Genomic DNA, 26,115 nt, shown 5'->3' with positions numbered 1-26,115 from the left:
CAAAATAGTTTTATTATACTGAGCTGTGACATGTTCACAGGGTGGATGGCATGGTTGCACAACAAAAATGGCCACAGACAGACCCAAATGTCAATTGTGCCAGGACCTGTCAAATCTAATGTTAAGTTTGTTCCTTTGAGTTTATTCTTCTTGTATTTTTTCCTTTTTTTACAGTAGGATCTGTAACGTTTGTCATTTTATTTCACTTGTGGAAGTTGGAGTGTATAGTCTGTACCTCGAGCCCTAGTCACATGCACTCATACTTGGGTTGACCCATACAGGTGCTGTGGGTTTTTGGGTTGTCCAGGCCTGTGAAAGGTCCTAGACAGGAGGGGAGTGCAGGTGTGTCTCGAAGGTCCCTTGAGAGTTTTACGGCTACTTTAAGGGGTGTCATAAATATGGAATGTATGAGTATTGTAAGTGTATCGTGCCCAACCCCGACCCTGTGGTGAGGCTGTTGTATGGATTTCTAAATGTCATTAGGAAATTGTGAATATTGGCCTCTTACTGACCCAGCATGAATGCCACATGCAAGGGGCGTGCACTTGAAATGAAAGTGTCTGTAGGACACTTGTAGGATGCCCACACAAGCTATGCTTTGTCTAATTTCCTATTTTGTAACAGTCAGGCTGCAAGCATGGTGCCCACACTTATCTCATGAGGAGCACTTATCTGCCCCTTGCACAGTCCGCAGGATTTTGGGTAGGGTCTAATAAAATGAGAAATCTGTACCCCACACCTTAAGGATCCTTGCGTGTTGTACAAGAATTGTTGTACCTGTCCCCCACAGCATGCTCATAGGAAAATAATGTGTGAACAGTTTTGCTTTAGGGGCTCACTGAGCGGTTTAAAACCTTGCTGTTTTGTGCGGCGCCCTGCATTCCCATACAGGTTTTTTTGCTTGCAGACAGCACAAATCTACGGTAGTTGTGACTAAGGCTTTAATACAGAGCTTTGGCTCAACAACAGCAGTGATACAACTAAGGGAAGCTGTAATAACAATTAGCTCATGGTATTTAGAGCTCAAATTCAAAGTTAGATTGGCTTTACTGATAACAGAGTTTTTGTTCTTGTTCACTTTTCATACAAAAATATTGCCTCATCGTTTGGTGGGTATTTTCTTTTTGTTGGTGATCCATTCTGGCATCTCCAGATCACTAAAAAACACATGAACAAAAGCCTTAGGAACATTTGCATATGTGAATAAAGTGATTACTTCTGCTAAGTTTGAAGTCAAGTCATAAATAAAACATTTCCTGAAAGAGTTTCGGTCATGAATACGTTTAAGAGTAACCCCATTTCCTTTAGTAATGAAAAGCTCTGAAGATTTCCAACTCTGTTCATCTCAAAGCAAAACATTAAAACAAACATGAAGTGTAAATTTATTTATGAAGAATAAGCAGTAGTTTCAAAACTAGGACTTCAAGAAAAAGAAGTGATAGTAGTGACAAAATTGCCATTTGAAAATGGTAACTGAGACTTGTAGGTACTGCCCTAAAGAATATCCCACAATCTTGTACCCAAGAAGCAAATCCAGGCCTTTTTCGTTCCCCCTTTTTAAATCTGTACCCAGTCTGTGTGGAAGCTGTACTCACATATGTGAAGGATACCAGAGAAGCACAGTGCCACTGGTCTGTGCAATACCACATCGTGAGCTCTGCTGCCAACAGTGTCTCTAGTAATTATAGAGCAGAGCTGTGGAGACCGCTACTTTCCAAGCTAAACTGAAACTAAAACCCTCATTTCATTCGTGGTATTCGCTCTTTTCAGTGCACGAGTAGCCCGTGTTTAAAAACTGTTATTTTTGGGTTGAAACCCGACTCTCTTCTGTTTATGGCTGAAATGGGGAGCAGCTATCCAGCACGTGAAGCCAGCAGGAGCCTCAAAAGAAGAGTGGACTCACACTGGACTCGTGTGTCAAGATTGCATAAAAACTGACGAAAGAACAATTTTTAAAGCAATATTGACTTGTGAGATTAAACACCAATAAAAGTCATTTTTGTTGCTGGAGAGATGGCAGATCCCTCTGAGCAACAATTCTGACTTTATCCGTACCGGAAAGCTGCTGACTCCAGTTTTCTAAAGTCTGTGGGTCTTTGTACTGCTGTTGAAGGGAGTGTGGACTGCTGGAACTGGCTAAAGGGATGAGTGGGTCACATCTGTGCCACTACTATTACACCAGGGATGATGGCTCAGGAGCTTGAAGGTTGTTAATTAGAGGTCTACGTTTCATGAATTTCTTTGTATATTTAGTTTTGGTTTTAATTTCATTAAGGTATCAGTTCATGGTTTTCCAAGTATTTCTAATTTCTAATAATCCTTTTTTTTTGTTTTGTTTTCAATAGCCACAATGAAAGGAAAGTGACCTGCAAGCATCCTGTCTCAGGCCTGCCCTCACAAGACAACTGTATCTTTGTCATCAACGAACAGTAAGTCTCTTGTTTTTACTGTTAGAAAGTCACTGGGATGCATGTTTTGGCTGTACAGTATTACAGTCTAAAATTGTTCGTTTGTAACCTCCATGGAACGTGTTTTTAATTCTCAGTTATGCAGCTTCTGCATTTCAATGCCCTCTCTGTTATGTTCATGATCCAATGTTTCAGTCTTTAACAGTTCTTCATAATCGTTCTCTGTATGTTAACAAAAACTAGCTATTAATCCTAATTTATTCCTAATAATGTGTTGAAGACCCACTCCGATCATCTTTTTATCTATTTTTAAGGCATTCCAAGTGGTCTTTTAATTATGATTATCCTGTTTGTTGGTGCAGAGTAGCACCGCCCCCACTTCCTGTCACCCATCTGTTAACACACTCACACATTACCTTACAGCCCCTCATATCCCCAATCGAACATTTCCAACAGTAGTTTTTCATCTTCTCCTAATTCACAAAAATTGGAATAAAAATAAATTCAGAAATGCAATTTTAAGCTTAATTTTCTTTATATATGCCCTCTATAATGTGAAAACTGCTACAAGAACATGTTAAAAATACTAAAAACACTATTTTCTTTGCAGTGGGTCTTTCAGTAATTAATTGGAGTGCAGTGGCTCACATTTTCCCTACATTAAGGCAAATTAAAATGTTCATCATCTGCAGTGTTTGTAAATTAATATTCAATAGACATCTTTTCTCATTTATCAGGCTCTACTTAGTTCAGTGAAGGCACTGTCAGGAAGTATATGATTGTTTTGAGCAGCAAAATCAAGTTCAATTTCAAAGAATTCCTGATAAACACAGACATGCTGAACTTAATCTGTCTGCCGCCCTCACAAGCCCTCCTCACAGCCCACAAAGTGACAGTAACACCATCTTTGAAGATTCACTCAGAGGCAGAGCTCAGTGTTGAGCAACACGTATCAGCTCTTCTTCTGTTCTGTGGATTTGTGTCGGCCTGCCGACGGCTTTAGACCCCAGATGCAGCTTAAGCTACAGCAAAAGCTGAAGCACACCTCTCTGAAACTTTGATTAAGGACTGAAACAATGCTGATTGGGCTTCTTGATAACATTGCAATTACATTTTACCTTTTTCCTTTCTTGTATCTATCACTACATTTCAATGTCCAAAGCAACTAGAGTCCACATTGACTCAAAACCCAACCATAAAATTCAAAATGTAATCTCTTTCGTGCATAAAAAGCCTTTTTTGAAGACACAAAAACCTCTCTGTGTATGAGGACATGTATGTTTATATATTCATGGCCCATCAGGATTTTCTCAACATTTCCACAGAAGTTCTCTGTAATGTGTTAAACCCCTGTCCCCCCTTCTAGATCCTATTGGGTGGCATTTTCTTCCAGAAGAGATGTAGTAATCAGGAGACGGGTTAGAAGAAGCTTGTCATGCCAGAAATGTCACACTGCACTTTCTTGTGACATTCCTCTCCCTCCTTGTGTAACTCTCATATTGCTGCAGTTTTTCACACCACAAAGCATCACCTGCCAGTGTAAGATGATATCTGAGTCATAAATTAAGGCCTTTATCGTCCAGATATTTCTGCCAATGTGCTGCGTCTGTACAGAAGGTTGATTTGGGGAACATAACAGCCAAGTGGTGGACCAGCTGCTTGATTGATAGTTATTTTAGGTTTATTATGGTGTATATCAGCCAACTGCTGGCCGGGTTCTTGCAAAAAAGTAATGGGTGGGTGGGGGGTGGTCCTGAGTAATAAAAGGCAAAGACGGATTTAAGCTGCCACAGGGATAAGGAGGTCTGGCTGGAAATCTCTGTCTAATCTCCTCTGCACTTTAAATAAATCCAAAACACAAATCTTTGCCTCAGTTTGGGGCTGTCATCAAAAGTTTCAGTTCAACATCACAAAATAGTACTTTGTTTTATCTTAAAAAAAATGGGGGGTAAGTGATGGAAAATATGAAGGATATAACCATGAAACAAGCGTGTGTAATTGAATATGACTCCAGATTTGTTCAATTAGCAGTTCTGTCCAAGTCTGAGAAAGAAAAGCGGTCTTCTTTCCTTGGGACATTTTTCTGCTTTTCTGCACCAAATCCATATGGTGATATGTAATAATGAGATGCAGGATGGCTTCCTGTGCACAGTCGACACAGTTCTGCAGTTAGGATGCATTATTGAGCTGGCTATTAACAGTAAATATGACTTTTTATTTCATTTGTAAAATTGGAAACAGACTTAACCAAATCTATTATCCCTGCATTTGTCTTCCTAATTACAAGACCTGTTGTAATTTTCTTTTATTTGTTTGAATTTCAAAAAAATCAAGGGTTTTATTTTTGCCGCCCAGAAGCTCTGATCTATTTGACATAAACTCTTGTGTATACATTACATAAGGATTATATATAACTCTGCTATATTCTGATGTGTGAGTTACAGCTGAGGTTATGTGAGGGCATGACGTCCCCCGCCTCATCAGTGCTATATGTCCATTCCTGTCTTAAGTGGTCCACGCAGTTATGCTGTACCCAGTCGGCTAAAAGGCATCTGTGTGGAATCTTTGTGGCCTGCACAATATACCACAAATTTATCGTTATCGTAATATCCAGCTCTGCAATACGCATATCGCAAAAGACAGTGAAAATCGCAATAAATCGTAAACCTTAAATGTGTTAATACAACCTTAAGGCAGCTTGAAGCATTTAACGAATCAAATAAATCCCTTTATGCATTTGATCAATCGGATGGACGCCTTCACCTTGTTGACCAATCAGATGGAGGCCTATTATGTTAGATGTTTGTCTCCTATGTCAACGAGGGTCATTTGGAGTATAATTTTTTAACTTTTGCAATGAAATGGGAATGATGTTTTGTTTATTTTGTTATTTGTTTGTATACCGCAAATTATACCGTTATCGCAATATTAATCTCTAATATCGCAAATCGCGAGTTTTCCTCATATCGTGCAGCCCTAACTTAGAGTATTCAAAAACACTTTAAAGTTGTAGTTTTTAGATTTAGGATTCTTTGCAACAGCGTGTAAATGTTTTATTGTTTTTAGTGATAGTATTTAGGTAGCAGGGGGTGAAAGATTAAAATAAGGCCTTGGTAAATCAATATTTTATGAATGGCAGAATTCTAGAACAATCAGTTGTCACTAGGGATGGGCCGATAAATCCTTTTCCGGCCAATACCGATAACAGATATCTCCCCTGCAACTGTGGCCGATAGCCAGTATTTGCCGATACTGATACTTAAGTGTCTACAGGAGGGCTGCTCAATCTCGATCGACCGGTAGATCTTCAAGGACATGAGGGTAGATTGCAGGCTGGCAAAGATTAATAACCAAAAAAATCAAAATGTACTTCTAAAAAATCTGTAAGCGAATCAAAATCCTTACCAAGAAGTACGGGACTTGATTGACATGCAGAACGGCCAATCAGTGAAACATACGTCACTGCACATGCGTGTTTAAATTCACTGAGCACAAATTCTGTTTGTCATCAGAAAGTCGCTTTCTGCCATGCGGCACGTCAAGTCCCCGGCAGAAGACCACTCCTGACAGCTGGAGTGTTTATTGAAGCCCGGGCCGCCGTGTCTCCTCCTGCTATCGACTCTGCAGTTCTCGCCCGATAATTACGAGCCAGCAGCACCTTTGAAATGCCATACTCCCGGCATTGCACGGTTTACAACAGAATATGACATATGATAGTCGCTGCTTTCTGTCTTTGTATGTATATGTGTAGATCTTCAAGACATTGTTGATTCAAAAGTAGCTCGCATGCAAGAAAAGTGTGAGCACCCCTGGTCTACAGTAACACAAAGTTTAGATTTCTTTTTTGTTTTTTTATTAGAAATGCACAACTTTTCTTTTACTGGACAATCACATTGTATTTGACCTTTTAACATACAACAATTGTATTGTGTTATTCTATAAAAAAAGGAAAAGGAAATTAAGTTTTCTGCTAAAACTTACTTAATGTTTGTATGATGACTGAAAACTGACTTGAGGTTATCCTGTGGTGGAACTCATTTAAGGAACTGTTTTTTTTATCCTTCTTTCTTTGTGTCTTTCATTGGGAACCGCCTCATATTTAAATAAGAAATAAAAAAAATGATCTGAAACTGCACAGACATGATCAGCTCTGCCCTCTGTCAGCAGGATCTGAGATGACTGAGACACATTGACGACCAAAAGCGATATGTCATCTTGTTTTAGTTAGTTTGTTCAACTATGTAAGCCAGATTTTGTTTATCTCCACACATGTGGCACACCCATCGCAAGCCTGAAACCACAGGGCTCCAACACCAGACAACAGACCATAATTCAGCAACAATCTCAACATTTGACTCGCGTTGTTCAAAGTTTAGTGATTTTAGAAACCAGGCAAAGTGGTTCACCCGTTGACTCAGAATTTTGAAGAAAGCTATTTTACAGAAGCAGTTTAGAATAAATTGGAGCTTTTCAATGAACATCCAAGAGAAGACAATCATTGGTGTTTCAGAGCTTTTGATTTTTGAAGAGACAAACATTTTGATGAATGTTTGGAGTCAAATTAGATTTTTTTATTAGTTATTTGTTTCTTAGTTAGGCACTAAGTTTCAAGAATGGCTCCCTGACTCAATTAAAGTTTGGCTTTTAAAACTCTTAGGGTTTTATGGAAACATTTTCTAAAAGACACAAAATAAATTTTTAAAGGTGGAGTGTACTTAAAATGCTTAAATTTTAGAATGACTTTTGTTTATATGCAACTTCTGTTGAACTAGTGACACGTGTCACATCCTGGATCTGCTCAGTCCAACGGGTTCTTGGAAAGCTACATAATCCATCTTCAGTGTTTTTGCACTGAAATGAAAAATACAGAAAGCCCAATGAGCGAGTTTAATCCGATTTCATTGACAAAATGAAACTTTTGTTTCATCCATTACGTTTTAGTGGCACTGACCTTTTTTAAGATGGTGGCTGTGGTATTTTGGTGATTTGCATCAGGATTTGGCACATATGTATTCTCTCTGAAGCTGACTAAGGCCAAAAGGACTACCAGTAGTAGAAAATCTCCCACTCATGAAGTGAAAAAATAAATCTTGAAACTTTTTAGGAGGGTTTCAACTTTAAGAGGTATTCGAACAGATCTGTTTACTCCTCACCCTGAAGTTCAAGAGGGATTAAATAATTAAATGAATCTGGAAGAAGTTAAATGTGTAAAAAGCAAAATGTCAAGTCTTAAATTGGCATCTGTGATCTGAAGTTCTTAGAAATAGAGCTGCATCAAGAACAGGCATCCATCAGCAATCCTGTTTGGGATCCATCAACAAATCAGCTTCGCAAATCCAAAACAGCTTTCATATTTCCCATCTTGCCACAGACAGAGCTTGTAGAGAGCACTATACTGTAAAGTGTGCTGCAAACTAAAGGCTAATATTTACAAACTAGAGTATTAAGTCTTCTAAAAAGGATCCATTCATTTTTCAGCAAATTTGTAAGAATACAGGTGCTGGTTTGTAGCTCCCCACAGACTGCAAGTCTCATTTACCTAGTTCTGTTAAAAATGAAAAAGGAAAAATAATCAGGAGCTTCATTTATTTTGACAGAAAAAAAAACCATAATAAACTTGTCATGAGGCTGTAGACAGACTGGTTGCCTCTTAAACCAAACAACTGCCTGTGGAAGCTTTTGAGAAAAAAAAATGCAGTTATTGAAGGGAGTGCATCACATGGCCTGTGCAGCTTCTCTTAAAGGTTCATTGACTTTGCAGATGACCCAAGAGTAAGGTAAACAAAACCCCTGTAGTCCTGCAATACAATCATTAGCACTGTGGAGCTGTGCTGTCAGGAGACGAGCACCAGTCTGAACCAGAAATCCTCATTTAAAGCAGACAGACCTACAAAACATATTACAGATAAGAATAGAAGGATAGTCCATGTGTGTCTGCTTATCTACAAGTTTACAGTAGAGGCTTAACTTGGGACCATTCTGTAATTGAATAATATTTTAATAAAGAAAATGTATTTATTTTTTTTACTTTGTCATAAAGACTAAATATATTTTCCTTTTTTAGTTTGTACCTATTGACCTTCATTAACAATTAAATATGTTATTATTTGCTTGCTTTGATGAGATATATAACATTGGGCTGCTGTTGAAATTGAATATCAAACATTGGAGAAGTAGAGCTAGCATGAAAGCTGCACTACTCTTTAACGATTTGAGCTCTTACTGCAACATTTTGCTTTTTTTTGGGTGTTTTAAAGCTTGAAACCTGATAGGATACATTACCTTTTTTTACATTAAACAAAGCAAGACAGGTTTATTTGTAGAGTCCATTTAATGTAGAATGACGATTTAAAGTGTTCTCATAAAACAATTAAAGAAACACTTAAATGGAATAATAAAGGAATTAAATAAAAAATTCTATAGTTTCATTTGTTATCCTAAGCTTATTACCCACAGGAAATCTAATATAGATAATTAATGCATGAGAGCTTTTTTAGCCTTTTACACTGAAGCTTTAGCTCAAGTGTTTACATTCGACTTTGGTCTTTCAACCAACGGAACTCTTCAACAGTTTATGCAAAGATCATGGATTGTAAAGTAGAGAAAAGCAGTCTTGTGCTGATGTGCAACACTTTCCAGTAGTGAAGTGCTTACACAATCAACGTAAGGCAGATAATTGTGACGCGGAGGAAAGCGGCTTTGCGCTGTTCTGCGGATAACGGTGCAAAGCCAACATTCAAAACTGTTTTTTTTTGCATCAGAATCAGCTGTTTCACGTTGATCATGTAGACATCAGACAACGAGTTACGGTGTGTCAAAGAGTGTGTTAATTGCAAGCGACAACTCCACTGTTAAATGGTAAAGCTAAAGCTTGTCCTGACTATTTATAGCTTAAAAAGCAGTTATTCAGTAATTCAAATATGCAAGCACAGTACAGTGCTTGATCCTGAAATCCCACTGTATTGCATCAGTCTTTGGTTATCAGCCTCTTTGTACACCCAAACCACTTTCACTTTGTCTGCATGCAGATTGATTATTAGGTCCAAGCTAATTATCTCCAGCTCACAGGCCAGACGCAGCCCTGCACTGTAAAAAGCATCACAAAGAGCTAAACCTCCATCAACTGCAGAGCCACTTTACTGGCCACTTCACTGAACCTTCATGTTTGACAGCCAGTCGACGAGCCATTGATTATGTTCCAGTGTGGATTCTCTCCGTCACTTAGGTGTTTAAAAGCTCATTTACTGTAACAAGCTCATTAAATGAAAATAAGTTGAGCTTCAGCGACTACTCTGCACAAGCACTCATTCATGATTAGTGATGCAAAATTATGTGCATTAGTCAAACTATGTCTGCTCTGCCCATAAGCCTCTCTGATTATGCTGTCAGATTCATGTAAATGCCACTGAACCCCGCAGTGTGCCTGTATTCACCTACACAGGCAATCAATGTAAAAATGAGGGAGTCATCTTTCCTGAGTAAAATCAATGCCAAGCAATAATAATGTCATGCAGCTGCTTCATCCCACTACTTATAAGAAATAAAATGGGAGCTTCGATGATTTGTCTGCAGCTGGGATCAGTTCTGTCACCGTTATTCACCACCTGTAGATCAAGTCTGTAACTTTTTGTAAACCCCTTTTTTTTAAATCAAATCAAATCCAACTTTATTTATGAAGCACTTTTCATGCAACAGTAACACAAAGTACTCCACCGGCTTAAAACAATTGAAAATGAAATTATAAAACACACAGAATGCCTTCAACCCTCCCTACCCCACATTCAACATAGTATATGTTATAGTATATTCATACTATAAGTATGAATAGAAGTAGAAACAAGCTACTCTCATCAGCTTGATGCTGATATTGTATTTTGGAGAATATTTAAGGGTAACAACATTAAGTTATAAAACCAATTTTAGTGAAACTCCTAATTTTCTCAAGACCCGCTTGGAGTTGTGGGTGTGAATATTGACGCAGAGCAGGCCCCGCCCCCTTTCCCCTCCCCATTGCTGAGAGCTTGGAGGACGGAAGCTTGTGGCCCACCCAGTGTATTTTCTACCTCACAAATAAGCTCTTTTTCCAATTGCATTTTTTATTGTTTCCCCCTGATTTAACTTTAAATAAAGAAATACTCAGTAATGCAATTTTGAGGTGAATTTTCTTTGTGTATGTCCTCCATCATCAGAAAAATGCTACAAGAACATGTTAAAACACCAAAACTGCAGTTTTCATCGGGGGGGGGGGGTCTTTAAGGTTGGAAATGGGGAGTTTGTAGGATGTGGTTGGGCGTTCTTCAGCGCAGTGGAAATTCTCTGAAAGGCTTTTTGTTTCAGTCTGTTCAGGACCCAGCTTGTTCCCTGTAGACAACAACAGATGAAATTTAGGACATCTCTGGTAGCCACTTTCAGAAGCTGTTCCAGTATATAGAACATCTATTTGTCTTGCTCTCCGCTTTTGTTTCAGCTGCAGCCCAAAACGCCAGACCAACTTCAGACTATTTCTCTGGAAACTGGAACCTCATATGCCATCGTATTGTTAGAGTAATTGGCCTATTTAAAAGTTCATGTTGAGGGAACAAATGCTGCATAGTTCTTTTTGTTCTTATTTTATGAACGTCAATGGACATATTGGACATGTCATGCTGTTTTATCTTTTGTTTAGATCTGCCTCTAAAGTGCCAGCAAATGAGAAGAAAGACCGACCGCAGAGCATCATGAGTGAGGCCTCCAACTACACAGGCAGCTCCGACTGCACCACCAACGCCAACAGTCCAGCAGGACGGGTGCATTTCTCACACCATCTCAACATGCTCCACACATGTAATCATTGGAAAGTATCAGTAGTTTTACCAATTATTTTTATTATTTCTAGCCCTCAAGATCTTCTAAGAAGATCCATAACTTTGGAAAGAGATCCAACTCCATAAGACGAAATCCCACGGCTCCAGTAATCAAGAAGAACTGGCTTTACAAGCAGGTAAGACACACTACATGAAATAATAATAAAATAAACATTTATCTTTTTGTAAAAATTGAAGTCATCACATTAATATTATTTTAATCAGAGCAATTTACATTTGTAGGTGTTACGTTTTTTCCTATATTACAACTGTTTATGGATGTTAAATCAAGCCAAATTTTTTTATATTTTCCGTACAATCTAGGACTTGAAAGCCTTTTTTCCCCCAAAAAGAGACAGCTCTCTTTATGATCTGAAACGTCTTAAATATGGATTAGTATAAAAGGATTGTTTATTACATATATGTATAAAAATTTGTTTTGGTGATATTACGAAAATGATGATGTACAGCTGTGTCGGACAGCTTATTTTGTTTTTATGTGTTGTTTACAAAGTTGGGAGTTACTAGTATTGTTAATACACTAATGGGGCCAACGCCTCTAATGAAATGTGTAGTATGTTATAAAAAGGTTCTACAGTTAATATAAAGTCTGACTCTAAATGCATATAATGCATATAAAAATGTTACAGAACAAACTTCCTAGTATTTACTGGCACACTGACCTGGCTTAGGTTTCTTTCGTTTCCAAATGTGCTTCAATCTGGAAGTCAAGTGGCCCTTTGTTAAAACCCATGTTTCCATAAGAGTTTAGAATGAAACTCAGTTATGGTTGCATGAGGTGCTTTTTTGACCCACTCATTAGAAGTTAGTTTACATTTTTTTATTTCATCTCACCGAAATTCTGTCTTATAAATGCCTTTTCCTGCAGAATCATTCATAAGTATTTAAAGCATTGGAGCTATCAGTTTGCCTCCTTGCTGTCTGACATTTTTTATATCTAGAAGAGAACAAAATGCAGACAACACTTTTTAAAGGTCCATTTAAGAACTGAATCCTGCTGTCCAGTGTTTCTGTGTGGAAAGTACTTGAACACATTGGTTCTGGGCTCCCTAAAGGGGGGCAGCTTGAAACAGACTCAACTTGTACTTTCCAACTAAGAGATCAGTTGTGATTGTAGGGCTCGGGTTGCAGTTTTTTGAACATGCAATGGTTTCCTCTGCTGCAGCTGCCAGCTGCTTTTCTTTGGAGACCTAAATCAGGATGATGCAGATCAAGCAACAGACTCACAAATGTGCTAGCCTGAATAAAAGCTGGATTTGCACTTTTATTTCCCTGCCTCATTGAAACTTGGGGCCTATTGAAGTGTCTGGCTGAAGAAAAGTGGCAGCTTTGCACTTGATCCCGTGGGAAATCAACATGCCAAGGTGATTGATGTGATCCTTGGTGCATCCACACAGAAAAAAATGAACTGATAAAACTTTTGATAAAGTTTATTCATGAACTGATTAAGGAGCTTTGATTGGTTTAGGGAGGACTGAGAATGAATGGGTAGAACGCTCTTTATGTATGTCTTGTTACACTTCACTTCTGCCTCCCTCATAAACAGGCTCAGCTACATCTCCTAATGTGGATCTTTTTTTAAACTAATTTGTAAAGCATTCTGGTTTGTGGGAGGAAAATTTTCATTTAGAGCAAAATGCAGCCCTCATGCTGTGTGACCATAATGATAGACTTGTTTAGGTCCCTCCCTCCACCCACTTTTTTCCCTGGAAAGAATCTCGGATTAAGAAATCTGCTCATTTTTTCCAGTAAATCCCTTCGACAAAGCCAATACTCCCTCTTTGTCTTTTTCATTTAGACACGTCTAAGTGACTTAAGTGGACGTTAAACGCTCTTCAGAGGAAGTTAACACTTAAATCCAATCACAAATCAAAATTTGGTGGAAATATTTTAGTGCACAATGCATTAACCCTAAATTTGAAGTACGTAACGTCACACTTCATTTGTAGCACATCTCAAGTTGGCCCATAAAGTTTAGATCGTGTCATGCAAATAAGGTTTAACATGTTAAAAATAATCACCAGTTACAATAGTAAGCATGCATCATGAATTTCAAGTGTTGAATTTATAAAGTTCAAGCAGTTTGTTACACATCCGAAATGACCAAAGTGTGTGAATGTTTCATTCAGTACTAGTGTAGTAAAGCTCGTCTGTTCTCTGGTGCATTTGCAGGACAGTTCAGGCATGAAACTGTGGAAAAAGAGGTGGTTCGTCCTGTCTGACCTGTGCCTCTTCTACTACAGAGGTGAGTCCTGCCATTGCACAACTAACGTATACAGTGATTGTTAATTACTAGTTTAGGTAAATTTGTGGCCTTCCAGGGCGTTTTGTAAGCAGCCTGTCAACACCAACTGAAAAGACGTGGTTCCTTAGAAAGTTTTAGACATCATTTTTTTCCAAGGAAAAGCTCAAAACAGCCTGAATGACAAGAAAGAAAACAGAACAGGACATCATCTGGAATGATTTTGCTCTTTTTGTTTTAAAGGTATTTTTCTGTAAAACAATTGAAATTACACCTAAAAGAAGCTATACTAAACCATGCGACGAAATAATAATTAAAGTAGACATCTTAATCTAGGAAATGGGGCCTTTTATTGATTGTCCAATACAAGGAACACATTTTTTTTGAGCAGTTTCCTGTTTTTCTTATGCAAGAAACACTTTTCTTTTAGTTTTTTATGCAATATTGATTTTTTTAAATGAAATTTTCACCTTCATCAAGTTGAAATCATTATTTAAAAAATCATAACCAAACAGTGATGTCAACAGGAATCTACATAAAGTCGAACTGTAAATCAAATGAAGTTTGGAGTTAGGCAGTGGGACCCTGTCTAATAAAAATGTACATTTTAAGTGTTGTTTTTCTTTTTTTTATGAGAGATAAATATGTTATCTCATTTGTTTCTTCAAGTTTTACAAACCTACCTAAATTTAGACTTTCCCAATACTTTCTTCTAATGGTAGAACGAATAAAAGTACTGGATTTGAATCTACTTTGATTATTTCCCAATATTTTATTTTTTACTGTGCAGCTGACTTTTTATACCTGGAGACATGACTCACACTGTCTCATTTCATGCTGTTCTTTATCCACGCCCCTTTTTCTGCACTTAAGGTTTCAATGATTGATGGAGAATGTTAAGACAAGCCTATTGTGTAGAACTGATGTCTGGTTAAAAGCCAAAGAGGTAAAAAAAAAAAAAGAAGAAGAAGAAAAAATGGAAATAAATCATGTCAGTTCAGAGCTATGAATGACCTTCCTTGTAAGAAGCAAGGTGATCTTAAAGTGCTAACCTCATTTAGCCTCGTCAGACACTGGACATGAAAACAAATAAACCTAAGATGACAGTTTTTATAAACTGTACAAATGGCAAGTAAACTGTAAAAGTAGAGAATGGTCAGTCTTTTAGGGATGAAAGTTAGTCATAACAAAAGAGGGGCACATGTGAGTTAATGAGAGGTACTCCAGTGGAATGATGATGGGAAAGAATAAAGATGTAAGAGTAAAGATGTGTGAGCAGATTGGAAGAGGTGGAGGAATATGTCAGGCGTGATCACAAGAGTGTTCACAAAAATGGTGTGGAAAACAGTGATGACATCAGAGCTGCTGTGTGATTCAGAAGAGCCTGAGAGTTCTCTGTAAGAGTAATGAGAATGGAGGGGATTGTGAGCCAGCACAGCAGAAGGGAAGCTCATGTGAGATGTTTTGAAGGTGAATTCAAAGAAGGCAGAACATCTTGGATCCTGAGGTTTGAGCTGTCAGATGCAAGCCTTGGAGAAGGACTGAAGAGAAGATTGGTGGATGTGTTTGTCGAAGACATGAAGGTGGAGAATATGGGGTTAAACTGAGGCAGAGTCTTGTCCATATCTGTATAAGGTTTTAAGTCCAAAATGTGGGAACAAATACTATTTAAAAAAAAAAAAAGGTTAAAAAAAACCTGCTCCTATCATTTATTTTTTGAGTGTTGCTTTTCTTTCTTTTTTTTCGCCTCTAAAAGTTTTCCCAGTGGTCTTTTAATTATCATTATGCCATATTTAGGCAATATATAAAAAAAATGTTTTTTTCTATGACAGTTTCTGCAGAGCTGCATTAGTACATTAGAAATTTACCTTTGACTTGTGAACAGGACCATTGGCGCAGACAACACCCATTTTCCTGTTGCTGAGAGCTCTCTGTTTACAAGCTCTCTCTAGCTTACAGCCCCTCAAACCCCAAACCTAACATTGCAGAGGCAATATTGGAGCTATCCAGCCATTTTGAGCCAGATGCCAGCTCAGACCAGGAAATCACAGATGTACACGGATCTAGTCGTCTACAAGCAGTGCATCAGAATGGAGCGGAGCAGGGAGCTTATGGCCCATCCAGCTTATTTTCTGTCACAAATACTCTCTATCGCAAACAACTATTTTTTTGTCTGCAGACTCACAGCTATTTGAAAAAAGAAATACTCAGAAATGCAATTTTATTCTTTATTTTCTCTATATATGTCCTTCATCGTCAGACAAATGCCACCAGAACATGTTAAGAACACCATAAAGACAGTTTTCATTGGAGAGGGTCTATAAGTTCTTGAATTAGGAACCGCTAAGCTTCATCAGTTTTGGAGGTGAATGCTGGTCGTATGTATTCACGCTTCATTAAATGCAGTTTAAAAGATCTCTTTGACAAGTTTCAGAACCATCTCTGCAGAAAACCTAATCACATTTTGACTGAATATTTATAATTTATAGCACAGGACTTTATTTCCTTCTGATTTTGCAATAAATAACAATGGCACTGGACTCCCAATAACCTGCACACAAAGATTTACTCCTCTCACCATTGTGTTTTCCTTAAACACACTCTTAACTTTTAATAGGAGCTTTTTAGACTTTAAATTTTATTTAAAGTCTATTAATTTATAGACTATAAACTTTATTTCCTCTAGTAGACTGACAAAGTTTCCCATAAGTCAGCTGTTGTGCTGAAAACAAACACAGAAACAACTGCTCATTTGGTTTAAGCCAGACTTTTTCAGCCGTGCTGCTTGATACAGATATAATCATCATTTGTGCTGATCAGAAAAGCATTTAGTCTGTTATTTTTAGCACTGGTCATTTGTGTCGTGTTCTTTCCGCCCACTGCCTGACAAAAGCCACAGACGGCGGCGGAGCCAAAGGCTTTATGCAGATAGATACGCTGAGGAAATCGTATCCATCAGCACAAAGTGGGCAGAGAGGTCACGAACCGTGCTCCCTCTTCTAAACTCAGCTGCCATCCCCTGCAGCGATCAGATTATTATAAAGCACCCAGGATCTCCCACAATGCTTTTAGCTTTTGGAAGCTGAATTTGTGGCTTTTCATCAGGAAACACGCAGGATGAGCAATTAAATCTTGAACCTGCAACTACAGCAAATACTGTACAGCTTTAGTAGTTTCCATGTGGTGTTGCAGGTCAGAACTGCAGTTTGCTTGTATCAAAACGGAGAGGGTGAGCTAATCTCTTTTTAGAACACTAATCCCCTGTGTATAGTGCTCAATTATCGGCATGGGCCCCGTTAACTTTTAGAGGGTTGGAAGATTTCAGCAGGATAGGACACACAATCACTTCTCATCTTTTCCACTGGTTGGATTCAGATGTTGGACCCTCCTTATGAATGCATATGCTAACAAATGGATGTTTCTCTCTGCAGATGAAAAAGAGGAGGGGATTCTTGGCAGCATCCTTCTACCGAGCTTTCATATATCCAAATGCGCGGAGGATGACCACATTAATAGAAAATATGCGTTCAAGGTCAGTGTGTGTTTTTTCTTTCTCTTAACCTCGTAAGTCTTCTTACTGTGTTATTGAGAAACTATAAAAACAAGAAAAGAAAAGGATTTTCTGTCCAAACAGTTTAGGTCGGTGTATAGTTTATGTACATTTTTACTTTTTTCTTTTTCTTTTTGATCACAAAGGTAAAAGTTTATCATCAGCGTTCAGCACACACACCTAAACAAATATGGTGGTACTTGTAGAACTAATAATGCAGTCTTAAAAATCCTGAAAATACATCAATGAAAGTTAGGTGTTGGTTTGGAGCTAAAACATGCCATCTGGAGAAAGTCCCCTGTAACAGTGGGAGCCGTTAGGTTATGAAGAGTGGGCCAAAATACCTGCTGAAAAGGGAAAAAAGTATTTTCCTTTAATAGTCATGCAACAAAAAGTTATCAAAATGTACCATCATGTGTTGGCTGCTTTATTATGATTCTTTTAAACAGCAATTTAAAAGCAATGCCTGGTTTTTATTGATATTTCTTTTATTTAGTCTGTTTCAAGTAAAATTAATGACCAATGTGGGTTTTTTTTCCTTAACAGAGGGGTTTGAAACATTTCAATCGTGTCTTTTTTTAAATGCACATTGAATCACACCAACAGTAAAAGGTAAAACAAGCTTTTTAACTTCCTGTTCAAAATATTTAAATGGAAGAAAAAAAAGTGCCTGTGGGACTGGACCACTGGCAGCAGTTAAGGAACTCTGCAACAATCTTAAAAAACCCAAATCCCCTGAAAGTGGCATATTTTCTGAGTTGGTTGTGTTGTGTATGGAGTTGCTGCATTCTACATGAACCCAAAGAAACAACAATGTTGTGCTGCCAAATACAGCCAAACCCAGACACCCAGGAGTCTGTTAAAGGTCTGTGTAACCACAAAGCTTGCTCTTTTTCCAGCTTAGATCCTGGCTGAAAGAGAGAGTTTAGTGAAACAGGAGAGCAGGGCAAAACCTCTTCAGTTCCACTTTCTAATGGGAGGATTTTTTTCTTTTCTTGTTTTAATAATGCCCTGTCTGTGTTATTCAAAGTAGAATAAGGAAAATTGAAGTTGGCAAAGCTTTTCTGGACTTTGATAAGCAGAATTTTCAGCTGAGATCGTCAATGATTTCTCTTTTTTTGGGTTCTACTTTGACAATTTGTGGATTTGTTCTCAACGAGGGAATAGAGCCACAACGGAGCAATGAGTTTCCCTCGCGGCAAACAGCACAGTAAGTCCTACAGTACTTCAGCCAACAGATTTAGTTCCTTGATCTGATGAAATGTGGTGACTTAAGGATTTGATTTAACTGTTTAGTGCAGTTGACCAGTGTAAGAAATCAAAATTAAATGCATAAAAACTCAAAATAGTCAAATAAGAGATGTATTGAAACAATCCATTCCACCTTTCCTTGAATTGTCTAATTTCTTTCCTGTCTTTCAGGTGAATTTTCTCTTTGCATCTTTCTTGCTGCCCTTCATCCCATCAGGCCACACATCCGAACATGCGGACGTACTATTTTTGCACTGACACGGCCAAAGAGACGGAGTCCTGGATGAGAGTAATGACGGATGCTGCGCTGGTGCATTCAGGGCCAGTCAAAAGGTTAGTGAGATCTTTACAAGTTTGGGCATTTTCCGTGAAGCTTGCTTCGATTTTGAATAGCGAAAAAGACATTTGAAAGCTGATGATGCTGCATGTCTGGCTCAATCAGTTTACAGAGATGTTTTTTTCATCTGGAAATGAGGTTTTTTTTAATCCTTTCTGTGAGTTTGTTAAAAGCATCCACTTTTGACATTTCTGTTCTCTGGATTTGTTTAAGAAGCTGCAGCTTTCTCTCATGTTATGCAACGACTCGTATGTTACAGAGCATCAAACACAAGCATGCCATGCGCATGTGGCATGTCTCTGAAGGTTTAGGGGAATGCGGCTCTGACTGATCAGAGTGAAGCATCCCCACAAGCTTTTAATTCATTTCTATTAGCATCATCACACAGAGACATGAAGTTATAGAGCAAGGGTTTATGGGATTCATTTAACCTCAGATGACTTGTGTTGGTTTTTTTTCTTGATGACAGATTTGTATCAAAAAAGCTTTAAATCTCCTGTCCTTATTTTTTCTGTCTCCAGTACAGCCACTCAAGAACAAATGGGACTAAATGCACAAAGGCTTTCCACAGGGATGGGTGTGTGCTCCTCGGGGTGAGTGGATTCACAGAAAGCTGGAGAAAACATTAGATGACGAGGGCTGCTATTCAAAAATACACAAGTGGAAACTGCAAGGGATGGCTTTGGCTGCTTTCATTCTGCTGTCTCAGCTAGCATTGCTGCTGAGGAGAATGTCCTGAACTTTGGAGTTTTGATCTCAGGCCCGTCCCAGGGCACGGAGTAGAGGTGCCGATTACCTCCCATTACTTCCCCAGAGACCAGAGAAGCAGACGGGCTCTCAGGAGAGGACGTGTTTGGGAAGCACACATGGATTTTGGGCTCTGAGCGCAAGAATGGCTTCAGCACAGGCAGTTTTATTGGACATATCGGATTTTCTTTTACACGCCTGCCTTTCCCCACCAGCTGGAAAAGATATTATACACTTCACTCATTTACTGTGCACCTTTAGTTTAGCTTTAGTATTCTTGTTTAAAATCCAATGGATTTCAGTGGCTGCACAGATATTCTTGGGCTCTTCGGTTCTTTCGAAGACCCTCTTCGATCATCTTTTGATCTATTCCAAGTGTTCCCAGTGGTCTTTTAATTATGACTGTGCTGGTTTTATCCAAAATAAAAATAAAAAAAACTGTCATTTTTGTAGTACATAGTTTCTGCAGAACGCCAGTAGTTTGTTAGAAATTCGTCTCTAAGTTTTGGGCGGGACCTTTGGTGAGGAGTAAGTCCGGCCCTGCTCCTCCTCATCCCTCTGTGTTTACATGTTCTCCAGCTGGCTTACAGTCCCTCACACCCCAAACCTAACACTACAGGTACAACAAAAATGGCGAGCAATATTGGAGCTGTCCGTCCGTTAAGTATTTAGCGAGATTCCAGCTATATGGCAAAGAGTTTCCTAAATGTCACAAAAAGTTCTCTATTTTGGTTTTTCAGTTTCAGGGTCTCATGTCTTTGAAATACAAAGCAAAAGGAGCCTAAAACATTTTGCATGGTTCACAAACTTCACTTACATAAGTTTGATTAATCTTTGGCCTATTATTTAGGAATTTATTCTCATAAAAATTTATTTTTTTTAAATATGCAAACATTTTATTGAGAGTCCAACAATAATTGAATTATTTTAACACTGATTCAGTTGAATTGTAATTTACAGTTAAAATTGATTAATTGCATTGTTTCTCAGCAATTTATTATTTCCAAATAGTGGTAAACAGTCGCAGTCCCATAAGATGGATTTCTTTGCTTCACGAGGTTTTTGTGAGGATTTTTTTGTTTGTTTTTATTTAAAGTTGAACTTTTTCTCATTCAGGGTAGATCAGCTAAAAGTGGGCCAGTGTGGACCACAAGAGACTCACCATGTTGCCAACCACAAACCACCGCTCACGCAGCCTGAAATCCAGAACAACCAACGCAACAAGGAGTCTGCCTGTGAGCATATTGTCCCCGTCCCCTCCAGCACAGACGAAGAGGAGAGGAAGCAGCGTGACGCTGAGCGCTACGGCTTCCATAAGGATGGGTCACAGCGGGAGCGGCCACTCACCAAGATCAGCAGCATCAAACTGCCGCCAGTCCAGGCAGAGACCGTCAAGTCCAACGTGACCTCGCCGCAGCCGCTCACAGAGGTGGACAGACCGTATCAGGCTCCTCAGGTGAACGGATCAGAAGAGCTGCGTCCTCCTGAAGGGACCGGCTTCCCTCAACAGCAAAGCTCCACCGGCGATCCGGTCCGCAGCCTGAGCAGAACCAACTCCATGCAGCAGCTGGAGCAGTGGGTGCGGACACAAAGAGGACGTAATCAGGATGAGGACACCAGGAGGTTGGTTTAATTACTTAACCCTGTGATGTCCAGAGTATAATTGTCCGTTTCGTCTGTCTTTTGAGTTCAATTTTATAATTTCACCTTAAAATTGTTCGATTGGGTTTTGATTTTTTTAAAATAACGTTGCCATACTATAATAAGACACTCACATCAAACATCCAACCATCCTCTTAACCTGCCGAATCCCTTTCAGGATCACGAGGTTGCTTTAGCCAATGCAGGTACTGTTGGGCAGGGTACAGCCCCCAACAGGCCACCGGTCTGTTGCCGTACCCTCCAATCACTCTCCAATGCACACCTAGAGGCAACTTTGAGACTCCAGTTAACCAGTGAAGCATGGTTTTGGACAATGGGAGGATGCCGGAGTGCCCGGAGAAAACCTACGGATGCACATGGAGTCGTGTAGAATATTTTTAATGCATTTTATGTGAAAATTACAAAAATACTTAACAAACCTTTTCTTTTAACTTAAAAAGAACATGTAAAGCGTAACTTTGAAAAAGCTATGTTGAAATTTTCCAAACTAAGATAAATGCAACCTTTTACGTTAAAATGTAGCTGGTGTTTTTGCACTGTGGATTTCAAAATACACCTCCACGCCGTTTCTTTTATGGTTTTTTCCACCCAAAAACTGCGTTTTTATCTGTTTGTTCAGAGTTCTTGTTTGGCATTTTAAAAACAAATATGCCATGGGTCAACGGCAAACAGGTACATCTTTGGAAAAATATCACAAGTCTTGGAGGTGAAACAATTCAAGTAAAATCTCATCTGGTAAATGCAGTGTTGCCTCACTATATCAGGTTTTTGTGGTCTAATGCATGCTTTTTTTCACAGCGCACTGGCCTCTGCATCCTAATTGACTGTGGAGCTTGTCAATCAATTTCCTTCATTCCTTGTCTCCATTACAGAATGCGTCCTGCTGGCCACATTTCCAAAAATTCTCGATCACGTTTCATTCTATAATCCTGGTTTGAACTTTGAGAGTTTTAACAAGGGTTAGTGTGAAAACGTTCATGTCTTTCTGAGAAGAGTGTATAAAGTGTGTAGTGAGGGGTTTACAGCTGTCAAACATCTTCTTCATGGATTACAACTATCCCGGGTTATTATTTTAAAACTAAACTTCCAAAATAAACAAGGGAACACTTTAGTTTATGCTTCCACTAAAATAACCAATCAGCACATCCTTAATTAGCTAGAAATACCCCCCAAAATATGGTCATCTCATCTCTGTCGACTCTTCAGAGGTATAACTAATTATCATTGAATTCTAAATTTGGACAATTCTTGTAACAGGGTTAAATTAATACAGAAGATTCTTAACATTTAGTTTTAGCTTGATGTAAACCCTGTCAACATGCACTAGCGCGTAAACAGAAGTGGCACACAAACCATTGTCTACTCCATTAAGCAGCACCACTGTCTGCTGCTGACCCCACTGGAAGAATATCAATTTTAATCGGGTGATATCTGAGCGTCAATGTTTCCACTTGTCGAGCGCACAGGCTGCCAGCTGCCTTTCTCTCAGTCCGTTCATTCAGCCGTATATTCACTGTCACCAGACTTGGCTCCGGCTCGTTGCAGCTGCACCGTTTTTTCTCGCCCCCAAATCACGTTTATTTTTAAAAATGGTTGTATGCACTCGACTTGATTAAGCTCTGGGTTCAAGAGTTACTAAGTGAGGCTTTAGGCCATGCTGTTTTTGCGTTGACATTTGATTTGCTTTCTGCACATCTCTGTTGTCTTTACATGCACCTCCTTTCCACTGACGGTTGGGTTTCCAGGCATTCATGTGTCTTCTGGTGATGCTGCTGTTTTGGGGTGTTTCAGACTAGTGAACACTCTAGCCTGGTTCTGTCAAAGAGTCTGAATATGAAGTTGTTTTTTGTCCACAGGACATTCTGTTTTGTCTCAGCGAGAGCCCTGCTTGTCACTGTTCTGTTAGAACCGAGTGTCATAGAAAATGACTTGCTTCCAGCTCCAAATATCCAACCAATCCATCATGTCGCCATTTTTTTGCAAGATGGATCCATTGTGCTGGAACCAGAAATTCTCAGTAAGCAGTGATTGGTTCGAGTCAGTCGGAGTCAACATTTCTATGGCAACCACTCTAGCTAATCAGGAGTTAGCTTGTTGGAAGTCCACATCTCTACCAGCAGTAAGCAGGCTCAGATCTGTCAATCAAACATTTTGAATGATTGACGTGGGACCACATACTTTTATTGAGGCACCTGATTGGTCAGTATATAATTTCAATAACCTGCACTGCAGATACAAATGTTATTCTGACAAATAGAATGACTGAGTAACAGCTGTTGATTTCTCTATAGAAGTCTAAGGGATTTTGGTTTCTTGGAACCAGCTGGTACTTCCTGTTTAGAATGTGAGAGAGTAGGAGTCACTCAATCCAGTTCTCATATACAGTCTACGATTAGGACACACAGATAACACTATATCTAGAAGTGTTGACATGCACATGCTAAATAATTACCATAACTTTGTGTATAATGAGTAATGTAAAATAAATTAGATGTGACCTGCCAGAATAAGAGTTACAATATTTTGTTGATGGGATCCAATGATTCATGAATCTTCTTCTTTAGAAAAAATCTTCTTCTTTTTGACAAACTACAGGTGCAATAAATGTCTAAAAGCTCCTTAATTTCAACATTCTTCTTTTATTCTTTGAGTGTAATCGTTCAACTCATCTGCTTCTTCAGCATCACGTCCTACCAGACTCTGCCCAGAAACATGCCAAGTCACCGGGTACCTTACATGCCTGCTTATGGAGATGGCTACCGCAGTATGCCCAGGAACAGCATGGCGCAGCGGGACAGCATCTGCAGCATGTCGCCATCTCTGTACGACCAAGCCCTGGGCCCCTGTGCTGCTGAGAAGCGGCGCTCCATGCGAGACGACACCATGTGGCAGCTGTACGAGTGGCAGCAGAGGCAGGCCTACACCAGGCAGTCGGGGCTTTACAGCGGCATGCCCAGTCCCAAAACTATGGTCAACTTGTCAGAGCATGCGGCACCGAACCACTCCATCCCGCCATCGCCATCCCACGGCTCCCTGTCCATGTACGGCGGCTATTCTCCGATGCGATCCTACAGCATGGCAAGCGCTCGTTCAGAAGTATCTTCTCCCGTCTACAGAAGAGACATGAGCATCGACAGAAGACACAGGCCACCGATTAACAAGGTCAGTTATCTTCTTTTTTCTTTCTTCTTCAGAGCAGAAAGTTACTTCCAAAGCTGGAGGAAACTTCCTTTAGAGATGAGTTTTTCTAAAGACAAGTTCTGCAAAAATCTGGCATGAAGGTTTTTCAAGGAATATTTTTAAATCCAAGAATACAGTTTGGCAAAAAGTTTTTCTTTTTTTTTTAGTTGGTTTGATTTTTGCCGTTTACTTAAAGGAAGTAATAACTAAAACTCATCTTCATCTACTCTGTAAATATATAAATGTTGTTTTTATGACAAGCATTTTAACTTCCCACTCCCCCGCAGTACATCTACCCACCTGATAGGAGGTCCATGCCTGCAGGGATCCCAGTCCAGACCATCACTGCCCAGTCTCTCCAAGGCAAAACTGTAAGTATGCATTGCAGTTTAGATGCAGTTTTTTTGTTTATGTGCTCAGTTTTTGGCCACAGTGCCATGCAGCTTCCTGCTAGGGTTAAAGAGTTTGGGTCCATTTTATCCTCCCTTTGTCCCTCTGCCACTTTTCTGCCCTTCATTTCCTTCCAAGACGTAAGACTTAAGAGAGACAGATTTAAGAAAGAACTCAGCTGTATGCGCCAAGTGTTTGGATTTACAGTAAATTCATTTTAGAAACCCGTAGACCCGCTGTACATTAGGAGAGACTTAAAAATCCTGTCACAGCTCTCTAAGCCAGATTAGAGGGTTTGGGTCAAAACCGAGTAATCTCCTGATAGAATGGGCCCTATATTGTTCAAGAAATAGCCTTCTGTTTTTGCAGGCTTTGAAGAACCTGCATGCAGCTGAGAGGAATAGCATCTTCAGCAATCTCATAAAGTGCTTGAAGACCCAAGCCGTAGCAAAACTCCGCTACCCAGATTGTGATGCCTGATGTGCTTTCTTTTCTTTTCTCCGCACATATTTGCGGTGCGCTCCTGTGTTACGGTGGCTGTGTCTCCCACCCTGCAGCCCGAAGAATTGACTCTGCTGCTGATAAAGCTGCGGCGGCAGCAGGCAGAGCTAAACAGTATCCGGGAGCACACTGTAGCGCAGCTTATGCAACTTAACATGGATGGCGACAACCCAAAGGTCAGGCTCTTAGGGACATCTCAGCAGGCGTGTCTGGTGGCGTGTTGCATGTTGGCCATCTACCACTTTCATTATGAGCATCATTCCAAATGCCACGGTTCATTTTCACGCAGAAATGTCTTAAGGCCTGTATTTTCTGTAAAAATAAACGTTTGCTTAAGGCAAACACCAACTTTTTAACCTCTTCTAAACTAATGCGGGCCATCAGATTATTGATTCGGGTAATTTTCTAGGCACAAAAGCTCCATTAAGTCATTTTGCACCATAAGAGTCCACACGGATAAAAGCTAATTCCACGGACAAGCATGCTGAATGAGGATGTCTTCCCATTACTGATGTGGGTCAGCTGAGCTCTAGATGGAGGGATTTGTGCAGCGTAGACACTTTTACCAAGTTTTTTAATCAACTGCAATTCACGAAAGTCTCCATGAATAACAATCATGGTTGTCTGTTGTTTTTTCTGTTATTATTGCATCTTTTTTCATTACGAGATTGCATTTATTCATGTGCATGGGGACATTAAATGAAAACACAGCAACACTCCTGTCCTGTACAACACAAAAGGCCTTTTTTTTTACTTTACAGTGTGCTCATCCTTACTTTTTTGTCCACATCTTGTAACTGACCTGCTTTTTCCTTCACCTTGTCCTGCTTCCTTTTCTCTCTGGTTATATTTGGGTACCTGACATGGTTGAATGATGTGTATGTACGACAGAGAGGCATGCAGAGAGAGTGAGCTTCATGGAAATACAAGACTTTCCTTTCTTTTCTTTTTTTTTGGTCTCACGTTCTTGCTTCCTCTTTTCT

The 26,115-nt window shown here is 39.4% G+C and overlaps 1 protein-coding gene across 26 annotated transcripts in view; it reads left to right on the top strand.

Annotated features, from left to right (window-relative positions):
• plekha5 (pleckstrin homology domain containing, family A member 5) overlaps positions 1-26,115 on the top strand; it is a 125,197-nt gene that overhangs the window by 74,880 nt on the left and 24,202 nt on the right. For 15 of the 26 annotated variants that reach the window (XM_078949324.1, XM_078949328.1, XM_078949311.1 and 12 more), the window contains 10 exons: positions 2,346-2,429; positions 11,074-11,194; positions 11,284-11,388; positions 13,445-13,517; positions 16,946-17,046; positions 18,533-18,648; positions 19,174-19,245; positions 20,516-21,022; positions 23,743-24,223; positions 24,529-24,612. In XM_078949324.1, the coding sequence (XP_078805450.1) occupies positions 2,346-2,429; positions 11,074-11,194; positions 11,284-11,388; positions 13,445-13,517; positions 16,946-17,046; positions 18,533-18,648; positions 19,174-19,245; positions 20,516-21,022; positions 23,743-24,223; positions 24,529-24,612 (1,744 nt within the window). Of the gene's footprint in view, positions 1-2,345; positions 2,430-11,073; positions 11,195-11,283; positions 11,389-13,444; positions 13,518-16,945; positions 17,047-18,130; positions 18,275-18,486; positions 18,649-19,173; positions 19,246-20,515; positions 21,023-23,742; positions 24,224-24,528; positions 24,613-25,188; positions 25,309-26,115 lie in introns of those variants that run through there. The other 11 variants (XM_020703912.2, XM_078949312.1, XM_078949310.1 and 8 more) reach the window with 2 other exon arrangements.

Source organism: Oryzias latipes, chromosome 6, assembly GCF_053564925.1.
Source record: "Oryzias latipes strain Hd-rR chromosome 6, Olatipes_Hd-rR_3.1".
Taxonomy (NCBI): Eukaryota; Metazoa; Chordata; class Actinopteri; order Beloniformes; family Adrianichthyidae; genus Oryzias; species Oryzias latipes.
This window is presented reverse-complemented; position numbering and strand designations above follow the sequence as displayed.